This window comes from Daphnia pulex, chromosome 6 (genome assembly GCF_021134715.1).
Source record: "Daphnia pulex isolate KAP4 chromosome 6, ASM2113471v1".
Taxonomy (NCBI): Eukaryota; Metazoa; Arthropoda; class Branchiopoda; order Diplostraca; family Daphniidae; genus Daphnia; species Daphnia pulex.
In genome coordinates, this window is record NC_060022.1 from 1,204,423 (window position 1) to 1,222,225 (window position 17,803).

A 17,803-nucleotide genomic window follows, 5' to 3' on the forward strand; every position below is an offset into this window, starting at 1 on the left:
GATTCATTACAGCCGAAAGTCATTTACTCCTCGCTCAAAGGCAAAATAAGCGCCGAATGTTTTACGACTGCCAATTGATGTCACCAATTTGAAGGTTTCTTATCTTCTCTCCGGCTATGGCTGTTCTACGCCTTTTGATCGAGGCAGTAAAATCCGAAAGCCTTTAGTTGCGCAGCACAAATCAGACTGAACATTTTCTTCTTTCAGGCGTTTATTAAACACATGCAACGTCTAGTTGATCTCGTTGATCGCTCGTCCAATCCGGACTCGATCGTCCTTCGGGATTATTCCATATTTTTTTACCTCCGCCCCGGTTGATGGAATCAGTTGACTTTCGAAGCGCCTTTTCTTTATTAGGTGATAAACTGTATGTAATACTATGATGCCGTTGTTTTATACAAACGGAGTTGAAGGCTACATCATTCCATTTTCTCGCGGTTGGGGATCTCCTTCAAAAGCGTTTATCTATAATAATTGGCCTTGTCCGTGTTTCACAATGAACCTTCACGGTCTTGTAATATAATATTCCTACCTACATCAAAGATGACTTGAATATTTCGGGTTTCTGTGTAGGGCTTATCAGTTATTTTGCTTGATTAAAAATAAATCCTGAAATATTGGTTTTCAATCACAATCAGTTTGTGTGCGTGGCCTTAATTGGATCATTAGCTAAACCGCAATTCCGGAAGTTATGTTATGTCGAGTAAAATAGCGGTCGTAGGAAAACAGTGCCAATGCTATTACGACGACTAGTTTTTGTTTTCTTTCTTTCTTATCGAGCAATGGTATATGTACAAAACGTGGGCGATGAGGATAGTGAAATTTGATGAATCAAGGGGCGTTGTCTGGATCACGAATGACTTACGGAAAAGAGTGAAATGGCAATCGCCGTTCGGTGCATGTGGAAAAACTTGGGAAAAACTGGGTCAGCCAAGCCAGCAAGGAAAGTGTTGAAGCCCAACACACTCCTTTCGCTGACTATATAAACTCGTCTGCAGCCGATTGTAAGACATCAGTTGTTCAACTCATCATCCCAAGACAACATCATGCAATTGGTAAAAAAAAAACAGCTTTTTGGCAGTCCAGTCCAGTTTATTTGCCGAGGCGATAGTCGCTAAAGTTTAAAGTTTCGGCTTTTTTTTCTCTATCAAATTTTACAGTTCGTCGTCGCCGCTCTCTTGGCCGTTGCCGCCGCCGCTCCTTCCAGCTACGAGCCGGCCTACAAAGCTCCCGCTAGCTACGCTGCTCCTAGCTACAAGGATAACAAGTACGCCGATATCACCGTCACCAGCCAATCCGATGTCCGCAACCTCGACGGAAGCGGAGCATGGAGGTACTTATATCTAAATTATTTTGACTATTCACGCACTGTTAGTGCTGCAAAAAAGGATGATTAACTTAAAGAGCGCCTTCGTTATTTGTTTTCGCAGCTACGCCCAGTCCGACTACACCACCCGTGACGAATCCTACGCCCAGAAGAAATTCCAAGGCAAAACCTACGACTCTTACGGCAAAGAATCTTACGGAGAAGTCCAGGGACACACCAACAAGGGATCCTCCTACTGGGTTTCTCCTGAAGGCCAGAAATTCACTTTGACCTGGGTTGCTGATGATGCTGGATTCCAGCCCAAGGGCGACCACTTGCCCGTTGCTCCCGTCCACGTCTACGAGCTCCCAGTTGCCCCAGTCCATGAATACGAACTCCCCGTTGCCCCCGCTCTCCCCTACAAACGCACCGGACCCGGCTATTAAATTTTGAATCAAACCTTTACAGTTTGAGAATGGCACACCAGATATCGTGTCAACTATCCTAATTATACCAATCTAATTTATTGGTGTACAAATATATTACCGAAATTTTTGTTTAAAATTATCTCGTATTTCTTTCGTTTCAAACTGAGCGCTCTACTTTGGCAATTGCGAATAACATAATCGCTCAAGGCTTATTACTATGCAAAACTGAGATTTCTCAACAAAAAACTGTGTTTCAAGTGACTCCACCAAAGGCTATAGCTTCTCAAGTTCTTAAAACATCAAACTGGTACTTATTTTGAAATGGCATGGTGAACTGATGGTGATTTCCCCAGTGAAAGTAAAAATAACTATACCACTCTCCTTCAGGTGAAGTCTAATTTCTTTAGGGTCAACACTTTTGAAAACGAAACCCGGGAAAGTCCTGTCTTTATATGGGGTTCCACGTTGAATAACCTCACAGCAGCGATATCTCGTCAAACCAGTTACTGGATTCCGTTTCGAATGCAGTAGGTCTTTATTATTCATGAAACACACGATTTCTCTAGACACCTCGATGGAATGTAAACACAAATCACAGCTCTAGGTGACTGTGGTAAATATTCATTCACCGGCAAACCACACAATCCACAAATGTTACGACTGGTAAACAACGAATAATAAAAATGTTGATCTTAAGAATTGTACAGCGAAATTGTTTTTGTTCAATCCTTGAAGGTGATGATTGATGGGCACTTTCATTTAATTTATTTAGGGAAGTTCCTGGATCGCATCGAGATATAAAAAATATCGATTTTTAATACATCGATATCTTAAAAAAATGGCTAATTAGAATATTAGTGTCGTCTGCTTTGTGCTTTCCCTACAGCTTTTTTAGTTGCGAAAAAGAAACGAATTTTATAAGATTTCAAAGGAAACGGAACGATAACTTTTTGGGAAACGTACGTGAATGCACGAAAAGTAGCACAATGAATGAAAAAAATGACAAAAATGTGGTGTGTGGAGTGTTGTGTGAACTCTGGTTTCGCGGCTCTCCAGCATGCTCTCCATTCCAGGCAAAGGCAGGTTAATAAAACAACTAAGAATACATTTGGAGTGATTATGGAAGGTTAAATAGAGTTAAACCTGTTCAAAATTTTTGAGATGTTAGTTCCTGACTAGCATTTACCATGTAAGCCCCCTGTCGAGACTTGGTGTTGGAAATGGAACTCTTGTTGGCGGTGTCGACCGTTCAACTTCCAAGATTGAGATAAGAGATGACACCTTTGTTGTTGCTAGTTCGTCCTTATATTTCACACTGCCGTATAATACAGCATTTTGGTATTTCAATAGTTGGTTTAGGGTTGAGTAGGGTAGGGAACAATAGATTGAATGGGAAGAGAGGGTAAAATCGGGGCCCTCTGTTGAGGTCCCTACAAATTACACAGAATTAACAGTAGCAATAATGTCGATCACTGTTGGGATGCAATAAATTCCCAACACACTCCCCAGTAGAGCCCGTTCAATTGGCTCGACATCCTGATCGACTTGATATCCGTTGGATTAGAGATCTGAGAATGCGGTTGAAGAAGGATGGCCGGATGGCCTGGATTACGAGGAGCTGTTTCGTTGACTGGCTACGGATTCAGTTAATTGTCCATTCCATTTGATTCCGATTGAGAGTTGGCTGACTCTTTGGAAGTTTGCCACCAGGATCCCATACCGATTGGTGTGTGTTGGAATCTTCTTCAATGTCCTTTAACACAAGAATATTTTTTAGTAGATGTGAAACGATTTTGTTTGGTACCTGGGTTAACGAATAAGAGAACAGCAACTGGTTGATGAGATGTTCTTCTATACTTGGTAACCTTGAGATGCGTTTAGGAGCTGGTTTTACTGGCTCCAAGCGCTTCCGTTTCATTGAGTTTTGTTGATTGGCCAATTCCGGAAGAATTGCTGCTTGACTGCACGGCGATCTGAACTTCGGAATGATTTCTTGGTTGCTTTCTACGTTTGTTGAATTGACAAATGCAGCGGCTTCTTGAGGATTTTCTTTCGAAGCTTCCTGGATTTCTGGCGACGATGATAAATTTCCAGAAGAAGAGAAGTTGGTTTGTTTAAGTTGACTCGGAAAAGAGTTAAGTGTTTCCAGCGATGCAGCTGGCCTTCCCGAGGGGAAAAAAAGAAAGGTAGGAATATCCTTTTCTTTGGAGCCGGCTGGCGGAATCCTAATAATTGAATCTTTAGTTTTTAGACAATTGAATGTGTCAGGAACTTCTGCTTGATAAGTAGGAGTTTCTTGATGACTAAGAGAGTGAGGAGCTTCTGCCGGATTGGCTGGAGCTTTTTGAAGATTGAGAGTACCAGGAGCTTCTGCCGGAGTAGCTGGAGCTTCTAGAATAATGAGAGGACGAGGAGCTTCTGCCGGAGTAGCTGGAGCTTCTTGAATAATGAGTGTGCAAGCAGTTTTTTCGTTGCTAGAGGAGCTCAAGAGATTTTTGGACTCCACTGCATCTACACCATCTAAGTTTGCAAATTTGAGGTTAGTTGCTTTCAGCTCGTCTTCAAACCTTTTTTCGTCTTTGTTTCCACTGGATTTGACCGGAATATCTGAGATTGATAGCCCTTTTTTTGGTCGTTGTTGGAGACTGGCTGTTCCAGGCTCCTTTTCCATCGGGACTTCTTTTGACTGGGCTGATTTGACGTTTTGGTCGCTGTAGCAACTTTTCGCGTTCGATGATGGGATTTTTTCTGCTCCTTCCAGATTTGCTGAGTTTTCTAACTTTGAAACAAAGGAATTATTTTCTTTTATTTCGTTCCTTTCAAACCTTTTTTTGTCGGGATATCCGTCTGGCCCATCCGGAGAATCCGAGAGTGAGTCTCCTTTTTTCGGTGGGTGAGGGAGACTGGCCGTTCCAGTCTCTTTTTCTTCCGTCTGGATATTTTCTTTTGACTGGTATGAAGGGGTGTTTTGAAAACTACAGCTTGTTGTCGTAAGCGACGACACTTCTAGTGGAGTTGGGTTTGGCACTAATACTGCTGCAAATTGAGATGTTGAGAGGGTTTTGAGAATTGACTCTATTACTGGATTTGTTTGAGAAGCTGGCTCCTGAGAAGCTGTTGGTGATAAGTTGACATCTCCTGGAGCGACGGGCACTGAAAAGGCTGTTGAGATGGCTGCGATCACCTGACTGATTATGTCCCGATTGAGTTGTGCTTGGGTTGCTGCCTGGTTTGCTGCCTGGGTTGCTGCCTGATGTTGGAGAATTTGGAGCATTCTTTCTCTGTCCTTCTCCCATTCTTCGTCATCTGCTTCCTTTTCGAGTTTGTCTAACCATTCTCTTCGTTTTTTCTTTAAGATGTGAATTTTGGCGACAATAACATCGTCCATTGTTTGGTACATGGTGTCGATGTCTGCATTGATCTCTTCTTGGTCTTCGCCTTCTTTGTACATTTCAGCCTGGACCCTTTTTGAGAATATCTCATAAGTTTTGTAGAATCCATCTAGCTTTTTTTCTAATTTTTCGACTTCGATAAACGCTTCCAACGTCATTTCTGTTGATTTGTACGTTTCGACGAGGTTAATGATACGGGTGATATGCTTTTTAATTAAAGTTCTTGCGTAATTTGGAGCCATTGTGAGTTGGAGGTGGCTCCTAAGGAGCTGCTGAGAGTACGAAAAGAAGATAATTAGTTTAAATTAATGTTTTGATTAAGTTGATTAGCCTTTTTGTTTGTTGTTCTGCTCGGTCTTCGGAGATTCGTGGTGCCGAATTAAATTCTGCTGTCTTTTCCACTTTCTTTGAATTCCTTTATGTGAAGATATCTGCAAAAACTGAATGATTTTGGAGCTAGGGTAATTTTCTAGCTCCTTACAATCCCACAAACGGCATAATAACAATTTTTAGGAAAGAGAATTTAAAGAGTTTTTGCCGCAAGACGGCGGTTTCTAATTCCCAATTTTGTGCTCAGAGGGCGCTTTGTGCCTTCTCAGAAAAAGAGAAAGATTTCCCTTTAAGCAAACAAAAAATGCAAGAGCGTAAGAGCGCGAGATTTGTTTCGAAATGGCGGAAGGCCTTTGTAAATAGAGAGAGAGAAAAAAAATTCAAGTTTTAATCACCCTAAGGCGCACACGAGGCGAACGCGTTGAAAGGGTAGAGAATTTTCCCGCGTTTTTTCCAGTTTAAAGGGGAAACCGGCCTAGCCCCCCAAAAAAGAGAATATTTTTCTGTCGTATTTAGAGAGATCGTTGTGCCTTCTGAGACAGAGAGAGATTTACCCAAATGATTGAATAACAAACAATGCAAATTAATTCAAAAAATGAGAGAGATTTGTTTTCGGGAAATGGTCTAAGGCCATAGCAAAGAGAGCGATAATTTATTTAAGTCTTTTCACCCTGGGGCTCACACGAGGCGAACTCATTGAAGGGTTAGAGAAGTTCCCGCGTTTTCCCAATCTAAGAGGTAGGGAAGCAAGCCCCCCCAAAAAAAAATTCTTGAAAGGAAAGAGATTCCCGTGTTATCCCATTTTTAAAGAACGGGCAGTGAACCCAATCAGCTGAGATTCGTTTTTACAATGCCGGGAGGCGTATCAAGAGATAGAGAGGGAATTTAACCTAAGGCTCACACGAGGTGAACACGTTAAAGAGGTAGGGAAGTTCCCAAGTTTGCCCAATCTTAGATATTGGAAAGCAATATCCCCCCAAAAAAAAAAAATTTGTTGAAAGGGAAGAGAGAATAATCAACTTAGGCGATGATAATTTACGTGACAAAAAAAGAAATCCCCCTTCAAAAATGATTTAGGAATCCTATTTTAATTTTAAGAAACTTTGAGGAAATATTTTAGCTTTAATTCAAGAGAGAGAAGAAAAATAATTTACTGTTTAGAGGGATCTATTTGCTTACTAGACCCCTGAGAACAAGTTAAACTCAGAGAGAGAGAAAAAGATTCTAATAAATGACTGACCTGCCATAATTAAACACAATTTTCTTTGATAAATGGCGGCAATGATTAAGCAAAAGGAGATAACGAGAGAAAGATTTGAGTGTGATAGAGCGAAACTAACTTAACACTGGTTGGAGAAAACTCCGGTTCGAAGGACCATGTTGGAAATGGAACTCTTGTTGGCGGTGTCGACCGTTCAACTTCCAAGATTGAGATAAGAGATGACACCTTTGTTGTTGCTAGTTCGTCCTTATATTTCACACTGCCGTATAATACAGCATTTTGGTATTTCAATAGTTGGTTTAGGGTTGAGTAGGGTAGGGAACAATAGATTGAATGGGAAGAGAGGGTAAAATCGGGGCCCTCTGTTGAGGTCCCTACAAATTACACAGAATTAACAGTAGCAATAATGTCGATCACTGTTGGGATGCAATAAATTCCCAACACTTGGTAGTTTGTTGCCACTTTATAACTTTTTCCTTTGTACAGATTTGAGGTCTGAGCCAGTCATCATGACCACAAGATATGGAAGTTTTGCTTGTGCTGGACCTGGTGTTGACCTGTCATCAGCAGCAATATTAGTATAACATCGCTTGGGTAATAATAATTTTCGTTACTTTTATTCCTGAGACCTGCTACATATTTTAATGATGCCTGTACTTATGCAGTATTCTCCCATTTATTAACAATTATTAGGGTAGTTTACCCACTGTCTCATTTTCAACATCTCCTTAATACTTTTTGTTTCTTTCAAAATTTTTCGTAACCCATTGTCTATTTTTCATTTAGATACACAGCATCCCATTTGATTGGAGTAATTACCGATGTCGGCCTTGTTACGGATCTCTCATCTTCCCCATTCTTTAAATGCCCTCGTGTACACCCATGCGAGTGTGGGAGTATTCACGAGGACCTCCTTTTTCTTATTCCGCCTGGGCTGGATTCGACTCATCCACGGATGGAGCACTTTTAGACGCCTGGCTGTGTTTCCCAGGCTTAAAGGTAGGACAAAATTAATCTCTATTCTTACTTTTTGACTATCTGGTAGCGTTGATGATTATAAATCGTAAAGTACGGAGTACGATTATTCGTGAGCTAGGCAGTTGACTGGAACTGTTTTCTCTTGCCGTTTTTATTGACTCAGTTAGGGTTCATTAAATAACTCGTTTGTAGAACGACTGCAGATCAGGCCCAGTTTTGTTACCTTACAACGTTGTCCGTGGGTAAAAAAAATATTTGAACGTTAAGCTCTTCAAGCAAAGTGCCAAGATGGACCTGCCGCCACACCGGTACCTCCTCGTTGAATATTGGCATTCATAACACACAAACAGCCATCGCCAACCTGTAATTTGCAACCTCTGTAGCCATAGTGAAATTTGATGATTCAACGACCCTGGCCTCAAAGTCTGGGGCACTGTAATGAATTTTCCGATATAACAGCAACGGCATGTGGGGACTGTGGGGACCGGCGTTGTAAAACGCGCGCTTTCCAATGTGTTCACCATCAGTTGGCTGTTAAATATTACACGATGACTTATGATGAAGCATCGGCTACTTTCTACTTACCTTCATCGTACACAGCCAACGAATCGCTATGTGGCATGGCTCAGTTTGACACTGAGATGTTTATCACCGCAGAGCGCCGTGCACCATCGCGTGAATTTAAAAATAGAATAATTTAGATTTCCTCAATGAAATCACTGTCGGCGTATAAGGGAAGGCCAGCAGCAATGTGATTTTGCGAAAGCGAGTCACGGGTGAAAGTCATGGACGTTCGAGGGGGGGGGGCACCTTTTATGGAGTTCCTTTTATGCGATTTTAAACAGCAGAAAACACAGACGATTTTGTAGACTGGCTGTCTGACGCAACAAATCGACTGCTGTCGGGGAAATTTGAAGGTGCAATTCGGCAATAGAGAGAGTCAGACGTTTCTATCTTGCTGCCATAGCAGGCTACAATAGTTTTTGCGGTAGGCCGTGTCGCTCAATTTGGTAGCAAATCCAGACATTTAAAGAACAACAGGTGAATCTCATGCGAACCAGTTACGCACAACAGGCGTAAGACATTTCATCAATTCCCGCAATCCACTCATTTATTATTCCATAAAATGCCTCTTGAAAATTAGATCAGATAGGAACAGTTTTCAAGGTGAAAATTGCAAGTTTCTTAAATATGCGGTCAGACTAAAGAAATCAAGATTCGGATTTCTTCCTTGTCCAAAATTTCCATTCTGTTCTCCTCTTCCATTGCTCATCAAAGTCCAAATTTTCCAGTTTAAAAAGGTTTCCTTAAAACTCACTGCGCTGTAATCGTTTTTTACATAATTGTGGAAAAGCGATAGCTCGCACTTCCGCAAAGTTCCAAAATGAGCAGTGAATAAGTCGAACAAAAATTAATTGATCTTAGATAACTCGCATTTATTTACACCATCATACTCTGTTTTCACATCAACAACATCAATATGATCGATGACATTCATACATCATTTTAATAATTTAATAATTTAATATCCAGCTCCAGTGCGCTTGTAGGGGAGGGCGGGGGCAACGGGGAGTTCGTATTCATGAACGGGGGCAACTGGGAGTTCGTATTCGTGGACGGGAGCAACTGGGAGCTCGTAGACATGGACGGGAGCAACTGGCAAGTGGTCACCCTTGGGCTGGAATCCGGCATCATCGGCGACCCAGGTCAAAGTGAATTTCTCGCCTTCGGGGGAAACCCAGTAGGAAGATCCCTTGTTGGTGTTGCCCATAACATCCTCGTAGGTGGCTTTGCCGTAAGAGTCGTACTTGACTCCTTGCATCTTCTTTTGGACCTGAGATTCCTCGCGGGTGGTGTAGTCAGACTGGGCGTAGCTGTTTGACACAATCAAATTTCTCTTTAGTAAATAGCAAGACTCTTTAAACAACAAGATGTGGTTTTTACCTCCATTGGCTGCTGCCATCGAGGTTGCGCTCATCAGATTGGCTGGTGATGGTGATGTCGGCGTATTTGTTATCCTTGTATGCTGGGGCAGAGTAGGCGGGTGCGGGGTAAGTTGGGGCAGAGTAAGCTGGGGCAGAGTAGGCCGGGGCAGAGTAGGCCGGGGCAGAGTAGGCTGGTTTGGAATAGGCCGGTGCGGAGTAGGTAGGTGGCTTGTATGCAGGCTTGTAGCTGGACGGAGCAGCTACAGCAACAGCCAAGACAGCGGCGATAACGAACTTTGAAATAATATGGCACATCATCAATTTGAAGTTGATACAATTTTGTGACTGTTGCAATTTTGCTACTCCATCGCATTTTTCGATACATTACTATGATGTTACTTACCAGCTTCATGTTGAATTCGGTTGATTTGTTGAACAACTGATACTTTTCATTATCCATGTCTGAGTTTATATAGTCAGGTGAAAGAGTGAAGAGCCTGATATGTTCCCTTCCCCGCCCTTCTTTGCCAATTAGGTCACTGCCAAATTTCCAAGATTACTAGATTTTTGGGGGTGATATAATAAACCATTCACTTTATCAGATATAGGCTATCTAATCGAGATAGTCCTTCGGTAAACAAAATGAACTTTTTCACTCGTTCCAAGTTTATCAAAGTAGCGAAGTAATATTTTAGCGCACCCACATTATTGGTTATCAATTAATGTTCTCAATTAATGGTTTCGCGCACCCACATTATTCGTTATCAATTAATGTTCATTTCATTTTCAAATTCTTTTTGACTTAAAATATTGATTCAAGAATAGAATATGAGCTTGACTGATTAATTGATTTCAAACATTTAAACATGCCAAAATGTTCACGTCTTTAAAAATTGAATAATGAAAGTATTTTAATCTCAAACGTTTTTCAAGAACCTGAATCTTTCTAGCGCATCATGATAAATGCGACTTCTATTATTCTCAATGTAAAATTATTTGAGATACAAAGTAATGGCAGAATTTTTGCAGAATTGAAGGCAGAATATGAAAATAGAATTTTGCATCATAAAGGTAGAGAACGCATTTTAGCACCGTATTATTATGGATAAGATCTGGTACGAAACTGTTCAAATTTCGATAACGTATTTGTGTTACAATCACATCCTTCAACCCTTGCTAAAAAATTCTCTGGTTCATTTAATAGGCCTGTAACGTTCATTTCTCTTAAATTTCCTAGTCCTTCAAGTTATTTGCAGTATAACTATTCAACTAAAATGGTTAAAATGATAATTTGTTTTTGTATTTACACGTATTTATCGACACCAAACACATAATAATGTCGATGGCAGAGAATACATGAGAATAAATTAATTTTGCAATCAGGTCAATATCAATAACTTAATAGATCTTGTAGCCCTTTCCGTTGAAGGGAATGTGGACGGGGGCAACGGGGAGTTCGTATTCATGGACGGGAGCAACTGGGAGCTCGTATTCATGGACGGGAGCGACGGGCAAATGGTCACCCTTTGGCTGGAAACCGGCATCATCGGCAGACCAGGTCAAAGTGAATTTCTGGCCTTCAGGGGAAACCCAGTAAGAAGATCCCTTGTTGGTGTTGCCCATAACGTCCTCGTAGGTGGCTTTGCCGTAAGAGTCATACTTGACTCCTTGCATCTTCTTCTGGACCTGAGATTCCTCGCGGGTGGTGTAGTCAGACTGGGCGGAGCTGTTGAACACAATCAAATTTCTCTTTAGTAAATTCCGATACTGTTTAAACAGCTATTGAAAGTAAATACCTCCATTGGCTGCTGCCATCGAGATTGCGCTCATCAGATTGGCTGGTGATGGTGATGTCAGCGTATTTGTTATCCTTGTATGCTGGGGCAGAGTAGGCAGGTGCTGGGTAAGCTGGGGCAGAGTAAGCTGGGGCAGAGTAGGCTGGGGCAGAGTAGGCTGGTTTGGAGTAGGCCGGTGCGGAGTAGGTGGGTGGCTTGTATGCCGGCTTGTAGCTGGCAGCGGTAGCAACGGCTAAGACAGCGGCGATAATGAACTATGAAATAACATTGCACATAATTAATTTGAAGTTGATAAAATTTTGTGACTCTTATTCACTGATTAATACTCCATCGTATTTTTCAATTTATTATTACGTTGTTACTTACCAGCTTCATGTTGAATTCGGTTGATTTGTTGAACAACTGACGCTTTTCTTTTTCTATGTCTTACTTTATATAGTCAGGTGAACGGGAGAAGAGCCTGATGTATGTTCCCTTCCCTGCCCTTCTTTGCCAATTAGGTCACTGCCAAGTTTTCAAGAATGCCAGATTTTTTAGGGTGAAACAATGAACCATTCACTTTATCAGATATTTCTAATCGAGATAGTCCTTCGGTTAACAAAATGAACTTTTTCACTTGTTCCAAGTATATCAAAGTAGCGAAGTAATATTTTCATGCATCAACATTATACGATATCAATTGATGTTCATTTCAAATACTATTTGACTTAAAATATCAATTCAAGAATGGAATGTAGTCTCTTCGGATTAATTGATTTCAAACATTTAAACGTGCCGAAAAAATGTTCACGTCCATACAAATTGAATAATGAAAGTATTTTAATCTCAAACGTTCGTCAAGAATCTGAATATCTGTAGCGCATGATAAATGCGATTTCAGTTATTCTTACTGTAAAATAATTTGAGATACAAAATAAATGGGCTAGACGGAATTTTGCATCTTAAAGGTAGAGAACGCATTTTAGCACCGTATTATGGACGTCTGATACGAAACTGTTAAATTTCGATTTCACGCATTTGTGTTACACATACATCCTTAAACCATTTCTTTAAAAATCTCTAGTTGATTTAATAGGCCTGTAACGTTCATTTCTCTTAAATTTCATTGTTCTTCAAGTTTGCAGTATAACGGTTTAACTAAAACGGTTAAAATGATAATTTGTTTTTGTATTTACACGTATTTATCGAAACCAAACACATAATAATGTCGATGGCAGAGAATACATGAGAATAAATTAAATTTGCAATCAGGTCAATATCAATAACTTAATAGATCTTGTAGCCCTTTCCGTTGAAGGGAATGTGGACGGGGGCAACGGGGAGTTCGTATTCATGGACTGGGGCAACTGGGAGCTCGTACTCATGGACGGGAGCGACGGGCAAATGGGCACCCTTGGGCTGGAAACCGGCATCATCGGCAGACCAGGTCAAAGTGAATTTCTCGCCTTCAGGGGAAACCCAGTAGGAAGATCCCTTGTTGGTGTTGCCCATAACATCCTCGTAGGTGGCTTTACCGTACGAGTCGTATGCGACTCCTTGCATCTTCTTCTGGACTTGGGATTCTTCGCGGGTGGTGTAGTCAGATCCAGCGTAGCTAAAGAACAACAAGATAATGGTTAACAGAAAGCAAATTTTAATAATGCGTAAAACTGAACAGAATTTGCTATTGTAATGACGCAAAAAACAGAATAATAAATACCTCCATTGGCTGCTGCCATCGAGGTTGCGCTCATCAGATTGGCTGGTGATGGTGATGTCGGCGTATTTGTTATCTTTGTACGCTGGTGCAGAGTAGGCAGGTGCGGGGTAAGCCGGGGCAGAGTAGGCTGGTTTGGAGTAGGCCGGTGCGGAGTAGGTGGGTGGCTTGTATGCCGGTTTGTAGCTGGACGGAGCAGCGACAGCAACGGCCAAGACAGCGGCGATAACGAACTAGTCGAAAAATTGGGCAAAAAATATTTAGTTAATAAAAATTTTGTAAAATAAGTTCTGCTGTTGCTTACCAATTTCATGTTGTATTCGGTTGATTTTGCTATTGCTGTGCAACTGATACTTTCGATCTGTGAGTTTGGGTCTTATATAGTCAAGAGAATGTAAATTTCAGGTGTTTCAGAATGACCTCATTTTTTTAGCACATCGCGTCTGCCCAAGGTGGCTTCATTTCGCTAGTTATAAGATATTCTCCGGATTAACAATGCATTCTCTTTGTACGTTTACTAGTTTGCTATATTTAGATCGAACTAAGGGCATTTTGCACTATGGAGTATCAGGAATTGAGATTAGTTCATTTCTGTACTTGAGATTTCCAGGAATGCTATTCATTAATTAACATACATCAGTTTAGGGAAACATTTCCGCCCCATGCAAGAATTAACATTATCCTAGAGCATAAAGAGCTTTCTAATCGTCTGTGTTGTTCACGTGTAATAGAAGAAAACTTATAGCGATATAATCACATATTTATCTGAGCCTCATTTGCTGCCAAAACCCAGATGGACAAAAAAATTTCGGAATTAGAAATCTGAAAACGTATAACGTAGATTACTCGCAAGATTCAACAAATAAAAGATTTTAATCCGAAATAAAATCCGATCCGTGATAAATCATCATCAACTATACGTATGTAAGTGTGTAACATCGTTAACTACACGTACACATAAAGAAATAGCTTGTCGGGCACTGATTCATTCTTGCTCCAATCATTCTGTTCGTTTCAGCATGGAATCAACTGATTTGGTTAATAATTATGACAAGAATATTTCTTTTATTCCCTTTGAATTAAAGTATTTCATCAGAACCCATGAAATGAAAGCGCTTTTTCAATTAATTTAGACGTTCTGCAATTTTATTTACACCAACACATACAATGTCAAGAGGGAAGACAAAGGATACATTGGACATAATTTATATCTTCATTCATGTATCAATAATTTAATAGATCTTGTAGCCCTTTCCGTTGAAGGGAATGTGGACGGGGGCAACGGGGAGTTCGTATTCGTGGACGGGAGCAACTGGGAGCTCGTAGACATGGACGGGGGCAACGGGCAAGTGGTCACCCTTGGGCTGGAATCCGGCATCATCGGCGACCCAGGTCAAAGTGAATTTCTCGCCTTCGGGGGAAACCCAGTAGGAAGATCCCTTGTTGGTGTTGCCCATAACATCCTCGTAGGTGGCTTTGCCGTAAGAATCGTATTTGACTCCTTGCATCTTCTTTTGGACCTGAGATTCCTCGCGGGTGGTGTAGTCAGACTGGGCGTAGCTGTTTGACACAATCAAATTTATTTTTAGTAAATAGCAAGACTCTTTAAACAACAAGATGTGGTTTTTACCTCCATTGGCTGCTGCCATCGAGGTTGCGCTCATCAGATTGGCTGGTGATGGTGATGTCGGCGTATTTGTTATCCTTGTATGCTGGGGCAGAGTAGGCAGGTGCGGGGTAAGCTGGGGCAGAGTAGGCCGGGGCAGAGTAGGCTGGTTTGGAGTAGGCCGGTGCGGAGTAAGTGGGTGGTTTGTACTCCGGCTTGTAGCTGGCAGCGGCAGCAACGGCCAAGACAGCGGCGATAACGAACTGCAATATCGAAATTTTGCTTTTAGTTTCATTAATTTTTTGTTATTACCAATGGTCGACATTGTTTAGTCCCTTACCAGCTTCATGTTGTATTCGGTTGGCTTGGGAAACAACTGATACTTTTGATGTTTCATTTCTTCACTTATATATCGTTGAGTGAAGGGTAGATAACATTCATGTGACCCAATTGTAAAGTGACCGATAGTCTCATTTTTGGGCGTAGTACAAATAAGACTCTCACTCTCACTTTCAACCCTATCCCCTTAAGAAAACAATTTTTTCCTGTTTGGTAATGAGGATGTCTATTATCTTTTTTCCGTCAGTACGTGATGTTACATATAAGTAGCGATTGCTAATATCTTATACTGTTTTTTAAAACTGAAAGATTAGTAAAAATTTGCAGGGATAGAAATTTCCGAATAACTTTGACAGCTTTTAAAAGCAATTTATTGTTTAATATTTAATTGTTATACCATTAGATGTAACGAACACTAACATTAATTTCTTTGTTCTGTCTAGTTAAACAAATCATTAATATCAGTCATGATGATTAAACATTGAAAGTAAAAGCACATATCTCATCATTTCTTTTGATACGATGAGCCAAGAAATCACAGATTGATTTTATCGAAAAGCAAAAGCCTAACCAACCATGGCCTAGAATAATATTGGTTAACCAATGAAGGAGAGAAATGGCCATCGCAAACACGCATGAAAAATTGGGACAACAGAGTAAACGAAACCGTACGTGGCACTCCCTTCTCCGGGTATATAAACTAGTCTAAAACCGATTTTAAGCCGTCAGTTGTTCAACTTATCAACTTCAACTATCATCATGAAGCTAGTAAAAAAAAAATAAGTTTTTATAAGCATAATGTGATGTGAATTTTAATCTTTTTGTGGAAACCTTGTTTTTAGTTTATCATCGCCGCTGTCTTGGCCGTTGCTGCCGCTGCTACATCCAGCTACAAGCCGGAGTACAAGCCACCCACCTACTCGGCACCGGCCTATTCCAAACCAGCCTACTCTGCCCCAACCTACTCTGCCCCAACCTACTCTGCCCCAGCCTACTCTGCCCCAGCCTACTCTGCCCCAGCTTACCCCGCACCTGCCTACTCTGCCCCAGCATACAAGGATAACAAATACGCCGACATCACCATCACCAGTCAATCTGATGAGCGCAACCTCGATGGCAGCAGCCAATGGAGGTAAAAACCACATCTTGTTGTTTAAAGAGTCTTGCTATTTACTAAAGAGAAATTTGATTGTGTCAAACAGCTCCGCCCAGTCTGACTACACCACCCGCGAGGAATCCCAAGTCCAGAAGAAGATGCAAGGAGTCAAGTACGACTCTTACGGTAAAGCCACATACGAGGATGTTATGGGCAACACCAACAAGGGATCTTCCTACTGGGTTTCCCCCGAAGGCCAGAAATTCACTTTGACCTGGGTTGCCGATGATGCCGGATTCCAGCCCAAGGGTGACCACTTGCCCGTTGCCCCCGTCCATGTCTACGAACTTCCAGTTGCCCCTGTCCATGAGTACGAACTCCCCGTTGCCCCCGCTCTTCCCTACAAACGCACTGGAGCTGGATATTAAGTGCAGTCGCATATTTATTAATAGCAGATAGTTTAAGTGTTTCATGTCAATGACTATTAGAACAATGTAAAAATTTATTGATTGAGAAAACGATAAACGCAAATTTTCTTTTTCTTAATTCAATTTTGCTGCCATTGATAATTAATATTCATCCTTGATACCGACAGAGTGATGTAAAATATTCTCTTTTTTCATTCGTTGAATGGTTTTTTCGCTTTGGGGGTTTACAATGGATTCATTTATATTTATCGATGGCAAAGGAATTCAAGAAATTTTTGCAGATATGAATTAAGCGCTTTAAGAACGACTTCACAGTTTTTTGTTTCAATTAATAAAACAAAATTCAGTTGTATATAAAAAGCCAATAAATTAAAAATTCCATTAGCTTTCTTCTACTGTAATGCGTAAAGGTCACGTGTGAAAGTGTTTGTTTACGCGAAGCCCTACTACTTTGGCACATCATAAAGTTCTGTGAATTTTGAGAAATTTGAACAATCATTATATTTCTGGTGATAGGCAGAATCTGATCAAAAGAATTTCAAAATAAAATTACGTTCAATGTTCTCAGTTCATATTTACAAGTACATCAACAGGTATAACGCCGTTGCAAAGAATGCACGGATATAATATAATGATAAAGAGAAAATCAGGAGTTAATGGCTTTATTCAGGAAAATATCAATAACTTAATAGATCTTGTAGCCCTTTCCGTTGAAGGGAATGTGGACGTTACCAACGGGAGATCGTAGTATAATATTATCAAATGGTATACCATGTTTACTTTTTTTTATCAAGAGACTATTATTTTATATTAGACTTTATATGATAAATGCTAATCCAGTAACATTTAGATAACATCACTTGGAATAATACGTGATGCGTGGTTATTTCAATGTCGAATTAATAATTATTTAGATTTGGTGCAATGCATCACTAAAGATGGCTCATTTAATCATAATTTTGTAATGTCCTATTTTTATTTTTTAATTGTTGAATAAATAGAAGCTCGACGAATTATAAGAGAGGTATTCGAGGAAAAAAAATGTTAACTTTTTAAAAACGTTATGGATAGACTACAGCTACACTAGTGTGTCCGTTAATTAAACCGTTAACGGTTTAGTAAAATATAAACTTTTTCTCAAATGCCCCACACTAGATGGCGAAGTCGTCGAGCTATGCCCATCTGGCCATCTCGCGGCAGTCATGGAAGTTGTTGCATGGGGTGGTTGTCTGATGTTTCTTTCTTTAACCACATTAAAAAA

The 17,803-nt window shown here is 40.6% G+C and overlaps 6 protein-coding genes across 7 annotated transcripts; 2 read left to right on the forward strand and 4 right to left on the reverse strand.

The window, feature by feature from the left end:
• Positions 1-912: 912 nt before the first annotated feature.
• On the forward strand, positions 913-1,870 carry LOC124196477 (larval cuticle protein 65Ag1-like). The gene is made up of 3 exons (XM_046591591.1): positions 913-1,055; positions 1,161-1,333; positions 1,431-1,870. Exons 1-3 carry the CDS (start codon positions 1,047-1,049, stop codon positions 1,750-1,752), a joined length of 504 nt encoding a protein of 167 aa, XP_046447547.1. The 5' UTR covers positions 913-1,046; the 3' UTR covers positions 1,753-1,870.
• A 7,201-nt stretch (positions 1,871-9,071) lies between these two features.
• LOC124196458 (endocuticle structural glycoprotein SgAbd-1-like) lies at positions 9,072-10,033 on the reverse strand. Its single transcript, XM_046591565.1, has 3 exons — positions 9,985-10,033; positions 9,601-9,875; positions 9,072-9,530 (listed from the first exon to the last, which is right to left on the reverse strand). The coding sequence occupies exons 1-3, from the start codon at positions 9,991-9,993 to the stop codon at positions 9,179-9,181; spliced, it is 636 nt and encodes a 211-aa protein (XP_046447521.1). The 5' UTR covers positions 9,994-10,033; the 3' UTR covers positions 9,072-9,178.
• An 826-nt stretch (positions 10,034-10,859) lies between these two features.
• On the reverse strand, positions 10,860-11,821 carry LOC124196463 (cuticle protein 3-like). Of its 2 annotated transcripts, none has more exons than XM_046591573.1 (3): positions 11,744-11,821; positions 11,378-11,631; positions 10,860-11,307 (listed from the first exon to the last, which is right to left on the reverse strand). In XM_046591573.1, exons 1-3 carry the CDS (start codon positions 11,750-11,752, stop codon positions 10,980-10,982), a joined length of 591 nt encoding a protein of 196 aa, XP_046447529.1. In that variant the 5' UTR covers positions 11,753-11,821; the 3' UTR covers positions 10,860-10,979. The 2 variants fall into 2 exon arrangements, with proteins under 2 accessions (XP_046447529.1, XP_046447528.1); XM_046591572.1 differs by having other exon boundaries at positions 11,732-11,768.
• Positions 11,822-12,523: 702 nt separating this feature from the next.
• Positions 12,524-13,459, reverse strand: LOC124196464 (endocuticle structural glycoprotein SgAbd-2-like). The gene is made up of 3 exons (XM_046591574.1): positions 13,378-13,459; positions 13,077-13,306; positions 12,524-12,971 (listed from the first exon to the last, which is right to left on the reverse strand). Exons 1-3 carry the CDS (start codon positions 13,384-13,386, stop codon positions 12,644-12,646), a joined length of 567 nt encoding a protein of 188 aa, XP_046447530.1. The 5' UTR covers positions 13,387-13,459; the 3' UTR covers positions 12,524-12,643.
• Positions 13,460-14,197: 738 nt separating this feature from the next.
• On the reverse strand, positions 14,198-15,061 carry LOC124196489 (endocuticle structural glycoprotein SgAbd-1-like). Its single transcript, XM_046591604.1, has 3 exons — positions 15,020-15,061; positions 14,704-14,942; positions 14,198-14,633 (listed from the first exon to the last, which is right to left on the reverse strand). The coding sequence occupies exons 1-3, from the start codon at positions 15,026-15,028 to the stop codon at positions 14,306-14,308; spliced, it is 576 nt and encodes a 191-aa protein (XP_046447560.1). The 5' UTR covers positions 15,029-15,061; the 3' UTR covers positions 14,198-14,305.
• Positions 15,062-15,555: 494 nt separating this feature from the next.
• LOC124196461 (endocuticle structural glycoprotein SgAbd-8-like) lies at positions 15,556-16,660 on the forward strand. Its single transcript, XM_046591570.1, has 3 exons — positions 15,556-15,786; positions 15,861-16,150; positions 16,221-16,660. The coding sequence occupies exons 1-3, from the start codon at positions 15,778-15,780 to the stop codon at positions 16,540-16,542; spliced, it is 621 nt and encodes a 206-aa protein (XP_046447526.1). The 5' UTR covers positions 15,556-15,777; the 3' UTR covers positions 16,543-16,660.
• Positions 16,661-17,803: the final 1,143 nt, after the last annotated feature.

Coding starts and splice junctions, on each gene's coding strand:
- LOC124196464 (XM_046591574.1), bottom strand. Junction 12,972..13,076: donor GATGGCAGCAGCCAATGGAG/GTATTTATTATT, acceptor GTTGTTCTTTAG/CTACGCTGGATCTGACTACA.
- LOC124196489 (XM_046591604.1), bottom strand. Junction 14,634..14,703: donor GATGGCAGCAGCCAATGGAG/GTAAAAACCACA, acceptor TGTGTCAAACAG/CTACGCCCAGTCTGACTACA.
- LOC124196458 (XM_046591565.1), bottom strand. Junction 9,531..9,600: donor GATGGCAGCAGCCAATGGAG/GTAAAAACCACA, acceptor TGTGTCAAACAG/CTACGCCCAGTCTGACTACA.
- LOC124196477 (XM_046591591.1), top strand. Junction 1,334..1,430: donor GACGGAAGCGGAGCATGGAG/GTACTTATATCT, acceptor TTGTTTTCGCAG/CTACGCCCAGTCCGACTACA.
- LOC124196461 (XM_046591570.1), top strand. Junction 16,151..16,220: donor GATGGCAGCAGCCAATGGAG/GTAAAAACCACA, acceptor TGTGTCAAACAG/CTCCGCCCAGTCTGACTACA.
- LOC124196463 (XM_046591572.1), bottom strand. CDS start 11,752: ATGAAGCTGGTAAGTAACAAC. Junction 11,632..11,731: donor TGAAGCTGGTAAGTAACAAC/GTAATAATAAAT, acceptor GTTATTTCATAG/TTCATTATCGCCGCTGTCTT. Junction 11,308..11,377: donor GATGGCAGCAGCCAATGGAG/GTATTTACTTTC, acceptor TGTGTTCAACAG/CTCCGCCCAGTCTGACTACA.